At 39.0% G+C, this 25,381-nt stretch overlaps 1 protein-coding gene across 1 annotated transcript in view; it reads left to right on the top strand.

Moving 5' to 3' along the window:
• Window positions 1-7,158: 7,158 nt before the first annotated feature.
• grin3a (glutamate receptor, ionotropic, N-methyl-D-aspartate 3A) overlaps window positions 7,159-25,381 on the top strand; it is a 77,041-nt gene continuing 58,818 nt past the window's right edge. The window contains exons 1-3 of the mRNA XM_041811182.1: window positions 7,159-7,164; window positions 7,799-8,650; window positions 20,853-21,598. Of these exons, the coding sequence (XP_041667116.1) occupies window positions 7,159-7,164; window positions 7,799-8,650; window positions 20,853-21,598 (1,604 nt within the window). The remainder of the gene's footprint in view (window positions 7,165-7,798; window positions 8,651-20,852; window positions 21,599-25,381) is intronic.

The following is a 25,381-nucleotide window of genomic DNA, read 5'->3' as shown; positions in this document are numbered from 1 at the left end:
TGCACAGCTATATCTGTGGTAGGAAACCACTAAGTTGGATCAGGCAGCTTGCAGAGGCTTTTTTTTTTTTAGAGACAGTGTTTATCACTGTTATACACATTGGTGTATACTCTAAATGTATCAATTCTTTTATTGGCCAAATTTCAAGTCAAGTTTTGGTCATGAGAAACATCTCTAAGTTTTCAAAATTAAGTTTCAAAATTGTGAAAAATGAGGTAGTAATATTTGCTCTAGGATGGCGTTGGAGTGTTGGTTGAGTGAACCAAAGCCACACCCACTTGTGAGAAATACAGTCCTCTAAAATTGAAAAAAAAAAAAAGAACAAAATAGGAAACAATCAGGTTTATGTGATGACAGGCAGACAGTTTATGGCTAAAAAGTCTCAGTTTCATTTTCTCATCCCATTTTTTTAACTTTTCCGGTAGGCTATATCTTATATTGGAGTCTTATTTTGACAGACTTGGCAGGAACAGAACTTGTCTATCATCATCATACTTTACTAAACTTTAGCTTTGCAACGCTAACAGACAGGAGGGATTCAACTGTGGCCGCTTGCAGAGAGACAGTCACAGCCTGCTTCTTTTAGTCATCCAGGACTAAAGACAAGTGAAATGTGGATTAAAACACACCTTCAGCCAGTAAGATGTTTTTCCTGCTGCATCTGGTTCAAGTAAAAAATAGGCAAGCACTCCAGCAATTAGCCTACCTTCTGAACTTAAGGGAACTTCGTTTAGATTGTTGCTGCCTAGCTCTGAAGTAGAGAAATTTGTTTACTCTTTTATGACACAAATTTTTTAATAACCTGTACACCAGTGTGGCTGACAGATTTTGGAAATTTACCTCACAATAAAAACAACACAGCATGTAGCTGGCTGTTAATTTTCAATGAATACAGTGATATCAGCTAACAACAGACTGAGATGAACTACCCTGTTTTATACTGTTGTAGTTTTAGGGGGGAGGGGTAAGTCCCCATAGCAGCTGGTGACAGGGAGGACTGCCATATTTGCCGTGCCCAGATTTAACCAAGTCAGGAAAGAGTTGAACAACTTCGTACCTCTAAATTCAATTTTCAGTCACACCTAGATCTCAATGTTTTTCCATGTTTACAGCAACCTTATTCCAACATTTCTAATGTGTTAAGACACAATTTTTAGATTTCACTTAAAGTGAAATGAGCCATTCCAAGGATCAGTGGTGTCCTTATTTTTCATCACTGTTATAGCAGGAAGATGCTGAGTTGAGTACAGTACAGCTTCTTCCCCTTTTACAGCATCTTAACCACAGTGCACAAAACAGTGTGCAATTAAGGCAGAAAAATAACTCAACAATTTTGTATACTACCACAACATTTTCCAGGTGAAAATTTGTTGTTATATTGTGTATAATTACAAAAAGTATTTAAATGTTAATTAACTAATTGTTGAATAAAAGATAATCAATTTCATAGCTTCATAAAGTTTGATGTAGTTACAGGGGCTAACAAAGACAATGAAGTAAAAATGTCTTTAAACTTAGAACTGCATCACAAGGACGAGCACAGCAGGCAAATAGATTGAGCTCCTGATAGAATGAAATAGTAAATGTCTAAAATTGTTTAAAAGAACAACAACTTTACAATGCCCTTTACGACCTTCTCTTCCAGAATAGCAGCTGAAGTGCTTTGGAAGACATTTCTGTTCTTAAAGGGAGGGGGATGGGCTAAGCAGCTCGCTCCTAAAGCAAAGTTTTGTGTCTCAGGTAGAGTGAAATCTGAGAGGGCAGAGAAGACTGTGAGGGCAAGAAATGGGTCGCAGCACAATTGCCCTGCCCAAACCTCATTCTACTCTAACAGACAATCTTTGACTCCACTCAGACTCTCACACATCCTCGCAGTGTAAATGAATGTGAGGAAATGAATCATTGGGCTCATTTCTGTCTTGCTCAAATCTTCCACTTGCCTCTGCAGCAGTCAAATCAAAGAGCTTTAAACCAGCTCCTGCAGTCTTTTAAACTTTCCTCAAACTGCCTGCTAGGAGGTGATACTAATGTCTTTGAATATGTCTCAAAAATACCACAGATTAACACTTGCTTACTTGAGTATTTTTCTAAAATACTGAATTTCTTATCATAACTGGGACTATCTTGTGCCGTTTCAAAGGTATCTTACTCCATTTCTGATCAACAATTAAATCTGTGTGCAAATTTGGCTAACAATTTTGAGTGAGTGTATCTTAGTTTTGCTTGCAAGAATGTCATTGGTTTCTGCTTAAGGGACATTGCTCTGTTTGAATAATTTGGCTTTAGGCCAGTGTGTATGAATTTCATCTGTAGAAACTGTCTTTTTGTTTTGCTTCTTTGCCTGAAATAACACTTTGATAACAGGGGAGTGGGGGAATCGGGGTTGGTGGATCTAACAGAAAAAAAAATAATTAGAGATGTAAATAAGTAAGTAAAAGGATGAATGAATGAATAAATAAACCTATAAATAAATAAATACAGCTCTTTGCCTGTCTGGTGCCCTGTTTTCCTTTGGGTGACCATCAAGGGTATTGTTCTTTTCTCCTAAATCTGTTTTGTATAATCTGGAGCAATGGTCCAAAGAGAGACTGTCACTAACTTCCTGTCTATGAGATAAAAAAGGGTTTTAAAGACTGGACTGCTGTAATTTAATGTTGATAAGAAAACAGCATAAGAGTTCAAGAGCAATCTTGCTTGCACTCCTGCTTCTCACCTGAAATCAGTCTCCAAATTCTGATGTCCTAACTTTTTTCAATTTCAAATGCTACATTACTCATTATATTTATTGTATATTACATATTGATTTGTCACTGATCTTCTTTAAGGGCAGTATAAAAGAGAACTTTTTTAAAGAGTTTATTACTTCTGCATCATACTACATGTCTCTTTTTGTGATATGTGTATGAAATTTGACAGTTTTCTGCCTTTTTAAAATCCTGTGGCCACATATCAATAATTAAAAACTGCTGTTGTTTAAAGACTGAATATAAATCCTCCTTTTTGTTCCAGTGTTTTATTTGTAGCATATGTGAAAATACTTTAACATTTTTTGAAGTTTACCATAAAAAGTACCACCCAAAAACCCAGTTAAATGACACTTGATTCTGTAAACATTCAAACAAGTTTCCTTGAAATTTCCATTATTTTTTTGTACAAGTTTGAACGATCCCCCCACCCCCATTCCCAAAAAATTACACATCCTCCAAATGTCCTTGGAAATACCTGAAAACCTCCAAGCAATTTTCCCCCAACATCCAATTCCCATGAAAGTGACAAAATAATTTCAAAGCCAATTTTCCTAAAACTTCCACGAAACTCCAAAATATACAAACATATCCCCCAAATTTGAAAATACAAGCAAATTCCCCTAACATATCCAAACAGCATGTTTTCCAAATTTTCAGCCAGTTACTTTCTGGACATTCCAGAAGGCTATCTCTAAGATTCTTAGAACAGAAATTATCACTATATATGCCTGGAAAGCCACAGTGTAATAATAATCTTATGTGTACATGCAGGATCTTTGGAGGTTAAGGCCAGATCCTCATACAGCTTTTATTTCTACAGGATGAACTTCACAGCTCACTGCATGCCAATACCAAATTATGGATTTTTGACAAATGGCAGAAATCTCTTTTTGTTTGTACCATGACCTGCCTTGCTTGACTTAATATCTAATATCTTTAAGACTAACAAAGGTAGGAGAACAGTAAAATATGTGTTTGTGTTTAACACAGTACAAGATTTTAATAAATTTATGTTGATAAAAACAATGATAGAGTTATTCCTCTGAACAATAGCTGCATTTGATGAAAACAGAAAGTAAAAAACAATTTTAAAGTTAAGGCAGCAGCTGGAAGCTGGAACAGCAGGCTACTGAGGGGATTGAATAATTAAAATGGAACTTTGCTTTGCTGGTTCGAGTGAAACAAGGCTTTCATGCAAACAGGAGTTTAACAGGTGTTATTGTTCAGTCAGACTAGAACAGAACATTATTGTTCGTTTCTACTAAAGTTACAAAGTTAAACCTGTCACAAAAATGATACACAACTCCTTCTTACACAGTACCCTAAAAAAAGACAATTTCGTAAGACTGTTTATTCAAATACTAGGAAACATTTTGTAAGTCTGTTTGACTTTGAGTTTAATGAGTATTTTGAGGATTGTTTTCTTTTCCCTCAATTCATGTGTTTATGTTAATCACTTTGACTTTGTTAAGCTTGGATCAGCTGTGTATCAAACAGGTGCTTTAGATGCTGTGTCTGACAGGTGCTCTAACCTTGATGTATGTTTTTGTGTCATCAGGCTTCATCTGCTGCTGGTGCGAGAATTGAACCATGGAGGAATTTGCTTGGCAGGTGTAAGGGTCATTGACTCTGCAGGGTCACTATATTGCAAGATGACAAACTGAGAGACATGCAGCCGGGTAAGGAGGCAGAGCGACAGACTAGCAGACAGTTACGCAATGATGCTGACAGAGGAAGAGGACAGAAAGGTTTAAAGATCAGCAAGGAGGCAGGCAGGTGAAGCAAATGATCAGCAAATCAGACAACCAAAGCAGACACACTGGGACATGGATGGTTATACAACAAGACAAGGGGTCAGAGGGATATTTAGACAGGAACAAAAGAGAGGGTTGACCTATAGGTGTTCCAACTTGGCAGGCAGAAAGAATGTAAAATCAGATGTGCCTGCACCCAGGGAGAAAGGAAGACAATGGGCAGATGGAAACACAGACAGGTACATCTAAAGTTAGATAAAGAAAAGGAGGTTGGATAGACTTGACAGCTCAGGGAAACTAAAGCTAAGAGGGAAAGTGCTTTGGAAAAAGTTTCTTAGTATCTCTTACATTTGTCTTTGATTTTATAGGAGGCTTCATTCATCTTCAATTGGAAAAAATATCACAAAATGAGCTTCAACTTAACTGTGACAGTAGAGAATGAGCTGAGAATTCTCTGTGTGCATTGATATGTTAAGATGTTGTCCTGAGAACAGTTTAAGCTGTGTGCCTTCTTTAGCTGCAGTCACTTACAGAGAGTAGACATTGGAATTCCATCATTAACCATGATTATGCTTTACGCTTCATCTTTTCTGTTATGCTGAAGAACAAACTGAAGAGGCAGTCCACTATTGGTTTTTGTATCCATGCATATTGCATTCTGAAAAACTGATGTTTTGGTCCTTCAAGCTGCTCAAGCACATTTTGATGTAATAAAAAGGTGCTGATATAAAGAACTATTGCATTTGCACCTCATGGTCTATGCACGAGAAGCTGCTTTTTAAGCATACTTATTAGGTATGCATAATGTCAACTTAAAAAGGCTAAAATAATATTAAGCAAAAATTATAAAATGTCTGACTAACCTCCTTTAGTAAAACAAAAAGAGTATTTCCTCCCTAGTTTCCCTAATGAATGTTCACACAGTCCTCAAAAAGTATGAATATCATATATGAAAGCCAGCAGGGAAATACTGTAACAAGAGTATGATGGTGAAAATAACTAACACTGTGAACTAAGCTCATTTCCTATGACAGAGGTAATCTTCACCATTTGTATTATTAAACTTTTTTCTTTTTTTTTTTATCAAGAGTTGAAATTAGAACGCTGTGACTGTGAGGCTTTTTTGAAAGTCCTATGCCTGATATCTCATTCCTCTGCACAGTGCAAAATTTAATAGCAAAAAAATGGAATTGGTTTTTCAGTGCAACAACAGCTATCATGGCTCTGCCAAGATGGACTCTTAAATCTCACCTTGAATGTTATGCTCAGTGCAATTTTCTGCTCTTTTGTTTCATCTTCTCCAGTAAAATATCTCTTGCCAGTACAGTATTTGTAATGCCCTGTAAGAGGCTGCAGCTGAAGCAGCTCTTGCATCGTCTGTCATTCCACACATTCTGTCCTCATTTACCTATTCTGCTTTTCTCATGTCCTTAAACATTCATTTCTCCAAGCTTCTTTCTTTGACATAGACATTTGTTCTTCCTCTCTCCCTTTTCATCAGCCCCCCACCCCCACCCCCCAGCAGTCCCTCCATTCCCATAAGCCTCTATGCTCCTCTTACCTCTCCATCACCTCTGCTTCTCTCCCAAGCTTCCCCACCAGTCCCCTCTGGTCACCACCCCCTCCTTCACCCCCTTCCTCATGTCAAATCTTCCTCTCTCTCTCTCTCTCTCTCTTCCTTCATGTCTATGCTCCTTTGAGGTCATGCTGTATCTGATCAATCAGCGTCATTGATCTACCAATATCCTGGTAGGCGAGCCTCTAATTTCAAGACAGACCATTAGCCAATCATTAATCTAGATCAGACAATTAACCAATCATCAATCTGGGCTGCTATTTAAACTGAAGCGTATGATTGGGTCAATAGTGACCTCTGGCCTATGGGTTACCACAGCAACATGAGGCCCATCAGTTAAACATGCCCCCTTCAGCAGCTGTTAACGATCTAATCAGGTGTCTTTAGATATGAGTAACTGAAACAATCTCATTAAGTGCAGGTGGCTGTCTGCTTTTCTACAAACCAGCGATGCACGTACACGCACATGGACCCACACACAATTCACAATTCAGGCCATATTTAAAAAAAAACAAATGAGTGAATGCAGAGAAATTACACCATGCTGACCCTGACAGGCTGACAGTAAAAGGAAAGTCCCTGTGAAAACATGAAGATGTGACATTTAACCCTTTTTCAGTAAGCCAGAAACCAAACAGTTGAGTTGCCTTGTATGCTTTTAAAACTAGCAGGTTGCCTGCAACACAGAAACACTGCAGTAGGAACACCTGTGTGATTCTACAGACTCCAAATAAAAGCTTTTTGTGAAATGCAGAGCTTTGCTTTGACTACGACAGAGATGTTGATTCATCTCTTTGATTGTTTTCTAAGCCAGGATGCTGTATTTGATTGCATTAAACTAACAGGCTTTAAGGTGTTATATGCAAACATAATTCCATCAGAGACTACTTGTATGATTATGCAACCAGCAGTACAGGTAAAAAAGGGAACAAAATTTAGAATGGAAACCTGTCTGAAATAATAGAAAAACGTATTCTAAGATCTATCTATCTATCTATCTATCTATCTATTTATCTATCTATCTATCTAAGATGTACAAATTACCCATTGATAACCTCTGTCCCTGACACTGCTGAAGGGGATGGGGGTAGGGGGTGGTTGGGTAAAGTGAGGACAGGGTTAAATCTCTTTGGAACGTGCGCAGAAGACCGCACTGTGGTGCTGGAGGTCTCGCCGGTACAAGTGTCTTTACATGGGTTGACTCGAGCCAAGCAGCGCGCGCGCCCTGAAAAGGTTCTTACCAGCTTGTTTAACCAGAGGAAAAACATTTTGTCCTCTTTTTTCATCTCGTGTACAGAGAAGGAGTGTGTTGACTTTGGTCTTGGTCTCTGGATGATAATGGAATAATTTTCCTTCGAAGGCATCAGATGTTTCAGAGGTGGATTTCCCTATTTTGGAATGTGTTTGATGCGCATTAACCCTTTTTTCCCGACACTCTCTCTTTGCACACTCTGCTTCATTTTTGCTGCCACTGGAATATGTGGATTTTTCACTGTTTGATTCGGAGACCTATTTAGCAACCACGATGCTTGAATGATGAAAATCTTTTGAGATGAAAAACAGCACTTTTCAGGATCATTTTTTGCTTGTGCGCGGCTCGTGCCAAATTTCGCGCCTCAGCAGCCTGTTGTCTCTGTCCGCGGAGGAACGCACAACTTTGCCGCGAGCTGGAGCAGGAGCTGAAGCGGGGGCTGCAGCCTGTCTGAGTGGTGCACCGTCAGGGCCACACGCAGGGGACGAGGAGGGGGACCAACGGGGCGGCCCCGGTGTTCGGCCGTTCTGTGGTTGGACGGGGCATCCGGTGCAGCTGTGGAGCACGGAAGGTGAAGACGGTGGTGATGATGATGAATGGCCTGGCAGCTCGAGCTGGCACTTGGATCTCGCCATCAGTTTGTTTATTTTTGTGCGCTCTTGTCTTTCTCCCGCCGTGCGCTCGCTCGCACCCACAGCCGTGCCAGGTGTTGAAACGGATCGGCCACACGGTTCGTGTTGGAGCTTTGCACGTTCAGCCTCGCTTGCTCTCTGCCACAACTGGAAACGGTTCTGATGATTGGGATGCAGATCGAGGTTTGATAGGGAGCGGAGTGGAGTTGGAAAAGCAGATTAAAACAAGTGCCAGTGCGCCTGGATATGGAAGTCTCAGAACTAGGGGGGCAGTTAATAGCCAGCGGGGGGCCAGTAGGAATAAGAACCAGGCACGGCTGCGGGAGGAGAATACTTCAAAGGAGAACCGCGTGTTCGTACCCCGGGACTCGGCCCTTCTCGCTGTCGAGGCACTCAATCGGGTCGGGTTGCTGCCATACAATTTGTCCCTGGAACTTGTCATGGCCGTGGGGTCTGGGCTCGGCGAACTACCCGCGTTCTCTTCTTCTTCTTCTGCGGGCAGCCCCGAGGAGGAGGACCCCTTGTCCTTTGTGGAGAGCGTGTGTCACACCGTCGTCGTGCAGGGGGTTTCCGCCATGATCGCCTTTCCACGGAATCGGGACGAGTTAGTCAAGTTGGAGTTCGTTTCTCTCGCGCTGCAGGTGCCTGTCGTCAGCGTTGTGCAGAGGGAGTTTACGCGCCAAAGTCAGGTAAAGAGCGAGAAAGACCGACAGAAAGTAGTCATAACTCAGTCGAGCTTGAAGTTCCCTTAACTGCTGTTAACTGCAGTACTTCATATAGTTGAGTCTGGGTCTTGCTGTAACAGATGTCATAGAAAAATACATCGAGATCTGATGAAAACGAGCTCATGTGACCTGATTGACATAGCGCCAGTGGCTCCAATTTCTAACAAAAGCCGCAGTACTTCCAAGTTATTGATCTTTTCCCCACGTGATTAGGCTTTCCTTGAGTTACGGGCCAGAAAATCTGCTTGGCCCAGAGTTTACAGACAGCTTCAAGTAAGGAACTGTGAGAAAGTCTCTGTCCATGGTGCTGAACTCTTATGTACACAGTGGGGGGCTGTTTGCAAAGAAGTGCACATGTATTCTTCTTTCCATAGACAAAGAAAAAGTGCAGACTAATTAAAAATATGTAGACACAGCACCACATGACCTTTACAGATACAGATACATGCTTTGTTTAGATTTACCCCCAGAATGTATACACAAGTAGAATTTAAGCTGTATGGTCAAATAAAGCACGGTTTTATGTGCGAAAAAAAAAACAGAAAAACATGGACACACACGTATAAAAATACATGCACACACACGCAATTGAAGCTAAAAAGCTAAAACCAAGTTGTGCTGACATCGGCTTTATTGATTTGTACAAATCTTGGCCAACTGTTATATCTGTACAAGGAAAAACTGATTATTTAAGAGCTTATTTGGAAAAAAAATTGCACAACATATTTAGCATTTGGCCTATTCCAGAGATGAAAGCACACTGAATGACTCACAGGATGTTAATCATACTGAAAATACCTAAGGCACTGCACCACTCTGATAAATAGTTCAAAATGATGATCACACCTGCTCTGTGTTACTTAGCTTTTGGCCCTAGGAATGGATAAAAAGTCAATAAATATTCACTTACTCAGAATTTGTATTGACTTGTTTGTTTTTTTTAAGCCAGCTATTAACGGTGAAGAACCCTTCACCAAGTCAAGAAATTGTGTTTGCTTACTCCCGCTCACCAAAGAATAAGCACAAGTCATCAAATGGTTTGGTGAGATCTTAGTCTTGGCGTGCTCCAAATGGACCTATCTAACTTTTTCACACTGATGTATGGTTCTCAAAATCAGTATTCTGCATGAATTCATATGAAATGTTAGAAAACTACATCTGGTTTTCTTGGTTATGGAAAGATTGGTTTTCTGTTTGATGGAAATCAACCTTGAAGGCTGGCAGAAGACCTGACGCTTATTCAATCAGCTTAGAGCTGAAAAGCTGCTTTTGTGACAAAGACACCAACTGAAGATTATCTTTAGAGTTTGCAGCTGGAAGGAGAGTGTAAGAAAACAAGTTAACAGTGTAAACACTCTAAATTAATCACTGGCATGGTCTCCAGCAATACCCAGTCTCTGAAAGGACACCTGCTGAGAGTGTTTGTGAGTGTTAAGTATTTTTGGCTGAGGAAAAAGAGAGGGGATTCAGAGAGAGAGAGAGAGAGAGGAAGAGAGAAGGAAAGATACCTGTGTGTACATGTGGAAATGTCTCATACAATTAAGTAGCAACACTGACAGAGACACATAGACAAATGATTTAGGGCAGCTGTATACTGTAAACCTTTTTAATTAGGTGGCACTTACAGGGCAGGTTCCGCATATAAATAGCTACTGACTAACAGTTGTAGTGTGTGTTTTTGACTTTGCACACATAACTATCCTTGTTGGAGCAAAGAGCATCACTGTTTTTTTCAACACACACAACAGAGACACACACATCTGAACCATTAGTTAGAGTGAAGGGCTCTGGGACGTTTGCCACCTACTGAGCTATAGTAATGTCTGTGTGTATGTATGTGTGTGTGAGGTAATATCTAATTTCCTGCTCTGTGAACAAGGAAGTATTTTACTGTATAGAGTAAGCAGGTGTTTAAAGTCAAAGTGTTGCAAAAACAGAAGTCGGTAAAGCAGATATTCCAGCAGACAAAGACTGACTGATTAATAGACAGATGAATGAATGAGGAGAAAGAGAGAGGCAGCGAAAATGAGTCAGAGAAGGACAGCCTTACAGACAAATTATACAGTTCTTGTTTGTGACTTTTAAAAATGGCTTAACTCCCTTCTGACGCAAACTAGTTTTGCCAGCAAATCCCAATTGATGTCTGGGAGTAATTTCTCCGGAACAGAATTTAAACTGTGGAAGCTTTTTGAATGTATTTACAGCATCTCATTACTAATTTGATGGCTTTTTTTTTTTTTTTTTTTTTTTTTGACTTGGCCTTGCAATATTAGGTATGGTAACTAACCTGAAATGCCAGTCAGACTGTTTGACATCATGTGGGAAACCTCCCATACAAAGTCATTTGGTAAGGGCAGGACTTTTCAAAGAAATCTTGGAAACAATTCATATGTGACATTTATAATGGACCAAGGGGACAAGACAAAATGAGGCATTTTGCACAGCTCTGCTAATCTGAAGCTTGCCATAGTTTATGAACAGAGGAGCTTGTTGGTGGATAAAACTCATGCCAAGGCCGGTTGGGAGAAAAGCAACATATTTGCCAAGAGAAGCTTTCAGTGTGGGTCTTTGCTCTTGTTTTAATGAAGCAATGTGCCCCTATTCTTACACCAGTACCCCTAAAATAAGGCTACATCTGAGCCAGTCACTCCACCAGCAGCCATTGTTTATACTGGCTCACAGTACAACTTCTAAACCTAGCGCTTATCTGTTGCGATCTCATGCCAAAGCAGGTTAAGAGAAGAGAAAAAAAAACATCTTATGTCACGAAAAGCTTTAAGTGCTGTTCCTTGCTCTTTGATAAAGAAATGTGGGCCAGTTCTGATAAAACTGCCACTCCACCATAGAAACACCCAAGTAAAATGCTACAGCAATCTCTTAGATCTCTCTTAGAACAGCTAAACCCCGCCTGTAGCTACCTCCTCTCCTCAAATGACGCTAATTGATCGTGTCCATTTTCAGACCTAGCACAGTCATTTCAGATTGGAGCTCTGCAAGATGGATCTGCCTGATGACAGACATGGAGTCTGGCCAGTCCATCTGCTTTGCAAGGTTGTATGGTAACAAATTATGGACTAAGCTTTGATGACCCAAATGCCCAGTTTGTTATGTCAGGAAAATAATGCATGACAAAATGCAGCATAGGGACCAAACAATTTACAATTGTTTTGTTTTGTCTTATTTGTTATTTTGTTTTGTATTTTTTTGTTTGTTTTTTATGCTTCATACTTTGGTTGTTAACATGTTAGAAATAAAAAAAAAACACAAACCATAAAACAAACAATAAATTGACCCCATTATAAAGAGTCTATGTGATATTCTGCTGTCTTTGATCAGTTGTCTTTAATCAGACTAACTGCCTCAAATTGAAATCTATCCCATGCTTGCTCACAACACTAGACCTTGTAAGAAATTAAGATACAGGAGCTTACTGAGATGTTGAAGCACTTATGCAAATAGCTATTCCTACTTAATCCAATTATGTACAAATGTATGCTCTTAGCATCAAAACATGTAGATATTTTTGTTAAGTTGAAGGGCATATATACAATCCTATGAGTAAAAATCTTATGTAGAGAGTGCAGTCTAGGGTATATACTATGTTGAATAGATAAAGATGGAAATTTAAAAAGATGAAAAATGATCAGGGGATAATTCTTTAGTCAAAATTAAGATGACCAGCCCCTGCAGACAGAGTCAGACAGTTCTTGATTAATTTTTGGGCATTTTTTTAAATAGAATTGTTGTGCTTGACTGAATTACCATTCAGTCCTACACAATGACTGGTTTAAAGCCAGGGAGTGTGAGGAAGGGAGCTGGCTGGTGGAGTTGATGCCATGACCGATCCACTTGCCAAAGCACACATTAATCTGTGAGGGATCCCTCAAGTAGCCAGCAGAAAGATTCTTGTGTTGATTTAGGAGAGTTTTATGAGTGTATTGTTGGTTTTTGGTTCGGTTATTCCTCAATCCTCTATGTTCTGTTGTTAAAACGTGCAATAATGCCCTCATTAATGACATTTGGTTAAAAAATTACCCTGAGGAATGTATTTCAGATTGTCTTTCCAAACTATAATTAATCATAAAGTGAATTCTGATTTGTCCCATGTAGAAGAAATGTAAAGATGGACTCTCTTTGTTGTCCTAAAGGAGAAAACAACACATAGCTCCAAGGGCTGCTCTAAATGCCAGCAAATGTTTGTTGGATGGAGCTGGTGCCCCCACAAAGTCCAGCTGGTAATTTTAATATGTTAACCCCTGGATGACATGCAATTGCTTATAGAATTCATGAAGAAGGCTGCCTTGGTGCAAACAATGTTTTATAGAAAGCCTATCAGAATAAAAAGTTACAGGGAGTGTAGTGTATTTTCTCATAAACATAACCCTAACACCTTCTCTTGCATGTAGCAATTTAAAATAAGCAAATTACTGGATAATAACTTTACAAATCATTTTTTCCAGCTACATTTTGCATTTATTTGTTTCAAGTCTCATAGATGTTGTAACAATGTGTGTGTGTGTTACTAATAAATGCAAATACCGTGGGTAAAAAGACCATATTGTTAAGATATCAAAGAATGTTTTATTAAAAATGCCAAACATAATCTGCATACATATTTTCAGCTGACCATGTCAGTAAGTTCTCTCTGTTATAATTTGAACACAGAGACACAAAATTAACCCTTCATTTTCCATATGTATGCTTGTAAATGATTCTGATTAGGATATTGTAGTACTTACTGTGTGTTCTCAGCATGCATTTATTGATACAGGTTGATGCTATCACTTTGCTTACTCAGGGGGTTGGTGTAATTATGTCCCTTCATAAATCAAGCTGGCAGTGACGTAAGGGGGTCAGGGGATGTAAGGCCAAGAGCTACTGAAATGTGGTCTAGGTATTAAACAGGAAAAAACACTCAACCACTTAAAATAAAAGGAAAAATACTGAGACCTTCTGAGACTCCTGAAATTTTTCACAAAAAAAAAAAAAAAAAGAGAAGCAGTTCTCTCTTTATGACTGCAAAGATGGACAGACATGAATACGTATATGTTAAATGTTCTGAAGCAGTCTATCTTCATTTGTATAGTGCTAAGTCATCACTAATGTTATCTCAAGACACTTTAAAAAGAGGGCAAGTCTAGACCAGACCCATCATATTTACAGCAATCCAACATTAATCTGTAATGTAAAGTACAATCATTCATCTCAGTTTGTAGACTCTCAACACAATTTCTCATTTAATATTAAGGCAGTTCATACCAAGCTGTTACTGGTTCATGTTATTTGGCCACTGGCACCTGATTCTGCTACTTCCTGCAGTTTACCATAAAGCAAGTTTTGCAGAGTCACTAATTAAAAGATCTTAAAAGATTCAGGAATGATGAGAAAGATGTGATAAGAGCAGGAGTTTCTGGTGCAACAAAAGCGGCATACCTTTTGTGTTTAATCAAGAAAACAGTGAAAAATGTCAGTTTTTGAAAATATTTTTCCTGGCTTTTTACAGTAAGACAAAGAAAGGGTTACAGATTTATGGTAATTACAGTGTAGAAGTGCTGCAGCTGAGGATAAATCCTTCAATCCTCCTGAGGGAGTAGATGAGGTGAGATTCTGATGCCCAGTAGAGTATATTACCATTACTTTCCCTGACACAGGACTTCTAAATCCAGAAAAGAAGGTGTATTGCTTTTGTTGGTGTTTTTGTTGAAGCAGTAATCTATTTGCTATTTGAATGTGAAATGAGCACATTAACAGGACTGATGATATATATACATACATATATATATTCTATATATATTCTCCCATTTTTTAATCTGCCAGTTTTCATAGCATACAATCTTTTCTAAGGTTAATGATCCAAACTTGTTTAACATTTTCTAAGTATGGTGTTGAAATAGGACTGCAGGGTGGACATGCTTATTAGGATAATTGGTGACGCTCAGTTACCTGTAGGTGTACATGTAAGTGTGCCTTACTGTCTCTACATGTCAGTCCAGGATGCAACCTGCCTCTCGCCCAATGGCAGCTGGGATTGGCACCAATACCCCTCCACCCTGGTTAGGACAAGCATAAAACAACTGACTCATAGATTATGTTAAATAGTAGCTTGACTTCTGGATTGGTTATTTGCAATTAGCATCACAGTAAGTCATAAAAACATGAAATTACAAATTGATGGTGATGTGCAACTCTCCTTTACAAGCAAATCCAATCCCAATCCGAGTAGATAGGCTGCAGGTTAATTCAAAGATAACTTCTTAAAATATAGAATGTTGTGCAGTGAATTAATTTGTCTCCTCTTAATCTGAAGTAATATTTTCATGGAATAAAAAAAAGTAAAACTTCAAAATTTCATTTATTTGGCTCAGGTCATCTGGTGAAGTAGTGGTGGCATGAGTGAAAAAAGGGATTATCCAAATATTTTTGTAAAAAAAAAAACAAAAAAACAAAAAAACTGAAACAGTCAAAAAGCAATCTGAAGCACACTGTAGGTTTTGCGTGTAATTAAATGTCTGTATTTTGCATGGTAAAATACACATTTTTAAAAGGCTAATATGTTGCTACCTTCTCAGGTCTTTATCAGGGCCTCTGTCAGTGGCTTGCACACCCGTGGAGAGTTACACTAATCAGATGATTCTGAGGATCATTCCCTTTTGAAATTGAGAAATGACACTCCCCTGTTTTTTAACCAATGGGCTTACACTTCCTTGGGGAAGGATCCTCACACTTACCTGATTAGTCCAACTCTTTACAGATGTGCAAGCCTCTCCTGACAAAGGCCTTGATGAAGACCTGAGTAGGTCGCAACACATCAGCTTTAAAAAAGGCATTTTGATTACACACAGAACATACTGTGCCTTGGATTGCTTTTTGAAGGGCAGTTACAGTTTTTTTTTTCTTTTACCACAATGTTTTAGATTAATCCCCTTTTTATTCATGCAACCCCCCTTCCCCAGATTAACTGAGTCAAGCAAACCCAGAGTTTCTAAAGAGCACCTGTATGGGAACAAAAAGGCCTAGCAGTGCTTCTTCTCTTTTGCCTTGACATTATTTATTTGTAATTTTATTACTTTTCTAATAAAAATGAAAGACTTGGTCAACTGTACAAACAGTTAATTTTGACATTGCTGACGTCTCCCTGAATAACAATCCCATCTGTCACTTGAAAAATTGCTTGGTAGGAGAAATATAAAGATTTTCTTTTGAATCTGTTATTGGTCCTTATCTATGATGTTTTACATTCCTACTATTTAAACATACTTAAATATATTTTTTAATTTTTTCACATTGGTGTGTTTCTGGCCACTGTGTGAATGTTGATCCATTATGTCATCTATATACCATCCTAAATGTTGTATCTTACATTTTAGTCACTGAAGGCATTTGATTGAGTCTAGTCACAACACTCTTGGACTAAACCATTTTTAAACATTGGCATTTAGTTAAATTTACATCAGTTATGAGTTTGTTAAAGACATTATACAAGTCTGCAGTATCATTGGAAATAGAAGCCAAAAGCATTTGGTTTAGGTTGCTTACTGCTGGTCTTTTTAACTCCTCAGACACAATCTGAACTTAATAGAGGGTATAAGGGCAGGCTTAAAGATCGCAATTCCTTTTCCCATTACCGTCAAAGTAAGAAGCATTGGGGGGTTAGAAACAGAACCGTTCTGCCGCCAGCTGGTCATGGAAGGCAGGCTCCATGGCATCAAATGCTTCAGTTCCCCACTGCCTCCTTTAAAGTTGGTGCCTTGATCTGACAAGGATCCCCCATGAGATATAAAGCTTTGGATAGACATCAAAAAGAACTCACCATCCATACTGGCCATCAGGTCGAGTACTGCTTGAGTATTACGACACTTGTTCAGATTGCCCACGCTTTTCTCTACCTGGTCCTACTTTGACAACACAGGTCTAAAGCAGTTTCCATTTCAGTCAGTTAAATGCAGTTCTGAACTGCATAAAATTTGTGAGGCAAATCTGGAAGCTTTAGAAATTCCAGTTGCCCTTTTTCCTTGTTAGTTTTGTTAATTTGATGCTTTTTCTCTGATTCCATAAACCTCTTCTGATTTAGGACCCTACCTTAAGCTCAGGGCAAAGTGTCTTAAGCATGCAGAAAAGGTGTCTTTCCTATTTTCCAGCTAATGCAGTTGTCAATTATGCACCTGCAGCGCTCATGTTCTTTTAGCAAATGAACCCCTCTTTGCGCCCATGGGTGTTTTTTTCTTAAAAATTGAGTTGTCAGATACAGAGCTGGTGCATTCCTATTTTGAGGGAACAGAAATCGACTGAAACTTTGTCGACCTAACACTGGTTAAAAGTCTAAAGTTTTTTGTCACAGTATTCTCATGATATTTAAAGAATGCATGCAACAGTTGGATTTAAACTAAATCGCTTGCATAATAAGAAGAGCCACTGATAGTGTAACCTACAGATATTAATACAGCCAGTCTAATTTCAATTACACAGGCATTAGAAAAAAGTCATGGATTCCTGCAGAGAAAATAAATAAATAAATATTATATGAGGTTTGCATTAGCAAACCTGTTTGATCCTATCAGTATTCATGGAGTTTTTAATAATATTTAAGCTCTGCTTATGTGCCTCATGCTGAAGAGTTCACAGAGTTCAGTTTTTATCACGTCTGATCAGAAATGATCAAAATGCTAAGTATATAAAATCTACCACCCAGGGTATCATACACTGCCCTGAGTGTTTTCAGTGGAAACAATGGAAGAAGAGAAGTGAGCCAGGAATGATGACTGATATTGAGTGTGTCACTGGAAACATGGAGATGGACACTCCAAAATTACTTTGCACTGTCATAAAATGGCCCAAAAGGGATGCAACTGGATCACTAGGACATTATAGACTGTAAGAGCTACAAACCAAACCAGGTATTGCACATCTTGTCTCATATTCTATTTTCCATGCTACAAGTATACAAGGTAATGCTGTTAAAAATGAGACTAATGCAATAGTACAGTGTTATTAAGCATAAATTACTTCAGTGTCTTTCTACTTTAATATACTCCCCACTCCTGCATCAACACACCGCTGTATTAGGGTCTTCCACTGACCAAAGCAGTGCAGTAGGTCTTCTTTGGACAGTTGTCTCAGAACAATGTCTTCCTTTTCTTTACTTTTGACACAGACTCAAAATATGTTCCTTTTAGCACAGATTTGGTTTTAGGAAAAAGTGACACAATGCTAGATCAGGATAATAGGGGGGATGATCAAGCACTGTGATTTGTTTCTGGGCCAGAAGCTGCTTCACCAAGAGTGTGAGCTGGTATGTTTTCTTGATGAAGAATGAAACCATTTTTCCAGAATTATGGTCTCTATATTCTGACTTTTTCTTGCAGTTTTTCTAAAACTTGTTCTTAAACTGTCAATTCACCATTGACTATGGAACCCACTCCTCAAGAATTATACCATTACTGTCAAAGAAAGCAATCAACATGGCCTTGAATTTGGCCTTGCTTCCCTTGCTTTCTTCCTCCTCTGTGACGATGGTGTTAACAATGCATTAAAAATTTGGGGGTTTCTTCAATTTTTTCCAAAATGTCTCCACAAATTTACTTACATTTTTCCCTTTGATGAGATGTCAGAAATTTTGGGACAACTTTGGCACACACTTCACTGTCATGTTCAAATTTTCATGCAAAATTCACCAAACTGTCTGTCTATGAATGGAAAACATTTCTGCTTTCATCCTTAAACTGAGTCTTCAATCATTTTGAAAAATTATTTCACTTTTTTTAATTTTTTCAGAAGGTTTTGATGTGCATGGGCACCCAGAACATTCATTGTCTTGGACATCCTCTCTGCCTTCACAAAATTTTTTGCGCCATTCAAGCACACGTGCGCATGGCGTGTAGTGTTCGCCATACCATAGATAATGTACAAAAGATTTAGCTGTTGTTTTGGTAATTTACAGAAAAAAAATCACAGTTAATGCATACAGCTTTTGAGCTAATAATTGTCCAGTGCTTTAGCAAAAGGATGTGCTCTTCAATCAGTAGCAAGCAGAGCAGTTGTGCATGAATACCTCACCTACCTAGCCTTTAAAATATAACACTTAGTTTGACTTTGAGCCACATGATTTTATCCTCATAATCAGTCTCATAGACGTACCTTGTATTGTAAACATCAGCAGAAGCCTGTTTGTGACTGACCACATAGTAGACATAAAAGATATGATGCAGATGACTCTGCCAGTTTACTTGTTTCTTGACTTACTAGCAAGCTAATTTTCCTAGTGAGTGTCTATTCCATAGCATTGTGGATAGACTTAGAACGTCTTATTAACAGAGCAAGTGAGGACAGATATTGTAGGAAATCTGTACTAACTACAGGTGTTGAACTGAAGTGCCTCAAAGGGACCATCCCCATGTAAAAATATTACAAATGCTGTATATAGATAGTGGTGTTGTGGTGCCTGCACAATATATATTCTCTCAATTTATACCAGGTTTTAGCGACCCATACAGAAAAGACTAATGACCTGTTTTATAGACTGCTCTTGCATATTTATTAACCCTAAAAATAGGCCTTTTGTAGTTGTGCATTGCATTGCATTGTGCACTCAGCTTCTGCTGCTTGACTTTAGGTTGTAGGGATGAGTAGGAAATTATGATGAGCTGAAAGACAGCAGCGTTGTCAGCTCCTTTCACATCACCAGATATCCCAGAGAACCACAAAGTATGACATGTTCTACTCTGCCTCTTATGGCTTAACCAAATTGACGTAACCAAACAAACAATGAAGGTAATCACAAGTAGTAGACAATTAGATGCAGAGATGGCCAACCATGCCTTTGTCATCACAGGAATCAAATGTGGCATGCTACTGAATGATGAGTATGCTGCATGACAAAGCCATGACCTTCTTCACTCTGGCTCTAATTGGCTAGTGCTTATTATTTCCTTCATTGGTTGTGTAACTACTGAAGATGTGTATCAGAGAAGAGTTTGATTGAAAAGGATGTAAAGGAACAGTAAAATGGTAAATGTTTGACATCACTCTAGCTTCAGAGACTTTACAGTAACTTAATATACTGTTGAAAGGTACAATAAATATATATTTACACTTGTTTAACATCCTAAGGTACAACAAAGATGCATTTTAAAATTTCATTTTAGAGCAAAACCAAGCATTTCATTCTTGGATCTTTCTCCAGTGGCTGGTTTTTCATGTAAGCACCAGATCACTGCAAGACTACACTCTTGTATCAGTCCAGGTGGTCAAAGTTGAAATCACATTCCATTACAAAGCCCTACTCAGTGATCTAGCCTATTAAATTGCTGGTTTTGACATAACTGAAGTTTCCTTTATAATTGAGCAGAGTTATGTCTCTCAAGGTCTTCAGTTTTCCTTAAATATACAAAGTACAAATAAAAATATAAGTAGTTTCTCTTTTGGTGTGAATAATGATATTCATAGGTGCAAGTAAGTGGAGGCTAAAACCCATTATATCTAGCAGAGTGTGTTTGTTCTTCAGGAACAAATTGAATTCTAAGATCGAAAGTGAAACTGCTGGATTTATAACCTTTCTGTCGTTGTGTTCTCTCTGCTCTACTACATCTTTTCTTCTTCCTGTTGCCCCATTTTCCTTTTCCATCCCAATTTGATCCACTCCCATTTTTCCTTAATGTTGCCCCACACCTCCATCTCAAATATCTTTCAACTGTCGTTATTCCCTCTTCTCTTTCTAACCTTTATCCATTTAATTTCTCCCTTTCCACTTGGTTGCAACCTACCCTTCATCCAAAACCACCCTCTGATGTTTTTATCCTCTTCTGCCCTTTGTAAAATGCAACTGACCCTCACCAACCCTCCCTTTCCCCATTGCCACTTGTTTGTCACTCTTGTTATTTTCACATTTTCATTCCCTGTATGTCCTGCTTGTTTGCTTAACCGTCCCTCATCTGTTTCCCACTCCCACTCCCATTTCCTATACTCCTCCTTTTACCCTTTTATCCACATTGTTTCACCATCTATCAAATCTGATTTTCTCCTTTAATATCCCGTTTCCAAATCACCCTACTTTGTGTCTTCTTCCTCTTTCATGCTTACAACGCATTTATCTTTCTTTATGTAAACTGTAACATCTGCTTGTCAATTTATCTCACATCACACCTGTCTCCTGTTGATAATCTTCTAACAGAATCCACTCCATTTCCAAATGGCGATGAGGACCGTAGAGGCTCCACCTTCTCGTCTCCTCTATTCCTTGCTGATGATGAATGGCTGGTGGGACATCAGTGTTCTTCTCTGCCAGGAATGGGACATAAGTGACTTTCTCCTACTCATTAAGAACAACACCCGCTTCCACTTAGGCAATCTTGTCAATCTGACAACCACCACTTCCACCTCGACTTCTTCTTCATCTTCATTATCTCCCTCAGGAGTGGCTTCAGGTGTTACATTAGGAATGGAGGCATCATCATCTGTGTCTTCTTTACCTTATTTCTCCCCTGCTGCCTGGTCATCTGCTTCTTCAGCCCTTTCCTCCTCTAAAATAGACCATCAGCAAGCTCTCATGCGACAGCTGGAGGCATTAAGAGAGGCCTCATCAACAACAGGAGTGGTAACATTTGGGTGTGAGATCCGAGAAGTGCGCCGCCTGTGGACACTAGCGAGTCGGATGATGCTCCCAGAGTTTCACTGGGTTTTGGGGGACAGCCAGAATGTGGCCGAACTGAGAACAGAGGGGTTACCACTGGGGCTACTGGCACATGGGGTTATGGGGTCCCCTTCTTTGGATCACTACGTTTATGACTCAATAGAGCTGGTTGCAAGGGCAGTGGGCACTGCAGCCCAGGAAAATCCTGCCCTGGCACTCATACCTGGAACAACAAACTGTATGGATGTACAACAGAGCAATGGAAGCTCGGGGGAATACTTGGCACGGTAGGCAATCATTTCAGTACTGAAGAGATCATTTCTCTTAAGGAGAGTGATTGATGATAATGAGGATGTTGTTGTTGATGATGATGATGATAAAGATAATGTTTTGACATTATTATACTGGTACAATGGCATATCAACTATTCTTTTAAAATTAGGAAACCAGACACAGTTCCAAAACTTTAAAGTACTGGCTATAGCTTTAATGAGTTCACATATTTTCAGTCTGACAAATTTCAGTACATTTCATCACAGGCTCAAATTTTTCAAAATATATTGTTTTATTGATTTCCATGTGTTTTAGGTAGTGTTAAATATCTTTTATATGTAGTTGATTTTGTCTCTATTGTACATAGTTGCACCTGGTTGTGCCATTTCTATCATTGAATGTTAAAAACATAAACGACTTTGATTGGAAACAAAAACTTGATGGGGTCATCCCTAGTTTCTATCCAGAATTAAAATGTGCAAGAAGTCATGTTTTTGGCCACTTTGGGGTAAAAGGTTGTAAACACAGCATGGACAAAAGGCTGGTGTTTTAGATTTGTTAGTAAACAGTTGTCTATTAGCCCAGATGGGTAAGCATTAGTATTCATCCAGGACAATGCTTCTGATTGCCAAGCCATTGTAAATCCAATAAGCACTCTGTTTTGTGGCTATATGCATAATGTAATCCGATGTCTGTTGGCTGGGTTTTTACAGCTATTTGTGAAAAGCTCTTGTTTTTTCATTTTCATTTTAAAACTGCTAAAAAAAAATGGGGCTGCTTGGTGGTGCAGCAGTTAGCACTAATGGCTAACAGCAAGACGACTCATAGTTCAAATCCTTGTTGGACAGGGCTTTTCTGTGCATGCTCTGGTTTTCTACACTACCTATAGCTTCCTCTCACTGTCCTAAGACATACATGTTAGGTTGATGTCTCTAATTGTGAATGTGATGTCTGTTTGTCTCTGTATCTCCACCCTGTGATTGTCCAGGGTGTGCCCTACCCTTTGTCCAATAGCAGCTGGGGTTGGCTCCAGCTCTCCATGTCTCTGCATGGAAAAGTGATATTGATTAAGGCTGGATGGGTTGTGTGGTAAGAATGAACTAAAACAGAAAGTTTCTTGCAGGAAAACGGTGAGCCATCAACTTACACACCAGTGAAGTCCTTTTAAGCCTAAGACTTCACTGTAGTTGGGAATTGACTTTGTTTCATCTCCAGCCAACAGACCTCACGGTACACCCCCCTCCTCACACCTTGTGCCTTTTCTGTGCTGTTTACATATGTCACTCTGCTTTCTGTTTGTACCTCATCTGCTCAATTATTTTCCACTGGGAGAAATGACTACTCTAACTTAATACAGATGTTCAGATTCCACCCCTCTAGTCACTCTGTATTTTGCAGAAAAACACACACATGCTTGCATCAGCACTCAGCATATTCGAAAACATACACTCAACACTGCAGTATGTGGAAATTGATAGCGTGATGAATAGCATTTAGTAGCAGCATATTCTACAGTTGAGCCACTCCATTTTGCTGAGATATGAGTAATGAAGAGTGTGTAATCACACACTGCTGCATTACAATATGAGTTTGACCTTTCCACTGAGATTCTCTTTAAATACCCGAGTCAGCAGAATGATTGCCCAAGAAAGACAATTATTTGATTATGTTGAGCTTGGAAGGGCTAAAGGAGATTATGTGCTGATTGTGTTTACAATTTTTTGGTTCAGTTTAAGCTGCTTATAGAGTGCTATAAGCAGAGTACTATTAGTCAGTCCATGTTTTCCTTCTGTCCAACAGAACAAGAAGCAGGTGTCATAGGAACTCTGCCAGATTTTTAAGAGCTCTGCTGTTTAAACTGTGAAGACAGGGGGCTTTATCTAGGGAGGGTTGGTGTTCTATGTTGGATACTGGTTTAATTTAGACTGTTACATTCCTGGGATTCTAAAAAGCACACCTGGTCCAGGGATTGACAGGTATATGATAGCAAGTGATTTACTATTGTAAGCTATGGATGCTAAGAAAAAGCAAAGGATGTTTGCATGTATCCTGCAAATGTTAATAAAAGGTGTTGTATCTTGATGTTTATAAAACCTTGAATAACTTTTAAAACATAAATAGTATCCTCTTGCTGTTGTGCTATTTCAATGACACTATTCAAATCTCTTATGGAAGCTCCTAGCAATCCTTTAGTATGGGTAACATTTCATTGTCTTTAAAGATTTAATCCATGCCAGTAAATCCAACATTGAACTTCTTTTTATTGATTTTTTTAATCATTTTTTTCTTATTCATGCATTCCTTAGCTGCCAAGGCTAAATGCTAAATGCAAATTGGGTTCCCAGAATGCTTGTGACAGGTTATCAACAAATGGCAGGCAGTTCTATCGTTGCATCATTCTGTGTTAAACTGCATGTCTGACTCAGCAGATCATGATGGAGAAAGCCTGATTTGCTCATAAAAGATAGAAAGAGAGACAGAGAGCCTGTGATGTGGCCCTCTGTGTCACTGCAGATGGGAACTGGTTTGAAAATAACTCAAAGCTAAAATAAGGAAGCACAAGGACTGTGCTTGACTGTGCACCACAGGGTTGATGTTTAACAAGCTTTTTAAGACAATAAGTCCAGGCAACACAAAATGGTTTAAAATATCTGAGGGCTTTAAGGGTTGAAATGCAAGATTTCCAGTCTAAGGCTACTACAGACTTTGTGTTTTTCACAGTCTTACAGGTTTCTGGCATGCTACACATGCGATCCATGTGCGACATGGATCTTATATGACATCAGGGTTGATGTGTGTACAATGACAACTCTCACTAAACAAGGCTGAATCTCAGGCAATGACGTACACCCATATAGTAATAAGCGTCCTCGGTGTGCATCATCCTTCTACGCTGCCAGAGCTGTGGTAAATAATGAAGTAAGGCATAAACAAAGCTGTTGTAATTGTAGCCTTCATATGCTTATAAAAACATCTGTGATCAAGATTTTCCTTCTTGTTGGAATCCCATAAACTTCTGCATTTTAGCATCGTCTCCATTCTTATGCTAACCTGTTTGTTAGTGCCAGTGTCACATTTATCGTTATGTCATTGCTTGCTGCATTCCTGTGGAGTGGTTTGTCAATGTAGGTCGTAGCAGCAGGCACATTTTATCCCAGGCTTTCTTTGGTCACAAGAGCATGACAACTGCCTTCTGTCAACCTGTCTCACAGTGCAATGTAAGACCTCTGTTTTAGAGCCACGACCAAAGATATTACCACGATTGGTCATCTGTTGTCTGGGACAGCCCAAAATGGCACGGTGTATACCAGGCTTTACTCTCTGCCATTGCCAGCTCTGCCTGCATCAGAACTGTGCTCTTGCTTTCAATCCCACCACCCCTGCACCTGTCAACCCTGATGAGGGGTCTCAGATACTATCTGCAAGGGGTGATGAGGTCAGAGCTTAGATGCCAAACACAAACTATTTTCTGCTGCTGCTATAGACGTTTCAGTCAGTAACAAACCTGAGTTGTCTGACTGAATAATGCCTTTGTAAAGCTGTGATAGTGTATTTATGCTATTGGGTTAATAGTTTTGAATTACTGTTCCTGTGTCTCTATAGCTTACAGAGATTAGCCATAAATTGAATTTGGACTGTGAACACCATTTATTTCCATTTACTTTACTATTGTATTGTATGAAAAGGGGTTGTGTGTGTAGTTTGATAGTTTAATTTGGTTCCTTTTTCTGTTGATTTTTAAAATGATGATGCCCTACTCAAGAGATTTCCATTGTTCAAGCTTAACACAAGACAAG

The sequence above is a fragment of the Cheilinus undulatus genome, linkage group 17 (assembly GCF_018320785.1).
Source record: "Cheilinus undulatus linkage group 17, ASM1832078v1, whole genome shotgun sequence".
NCBI classification, from domain to species: Eukaryota; Metazoa; Chordata; class Actinopteri; order Labriformes; family Labridae; genus Cheilinus; species Cheilinus undulatus.
The sequence above is the reverse complement of the archived record's forward strand: the minus strand, read 5'-3'. Positions and strand labels throughout refer to the sequence as shown.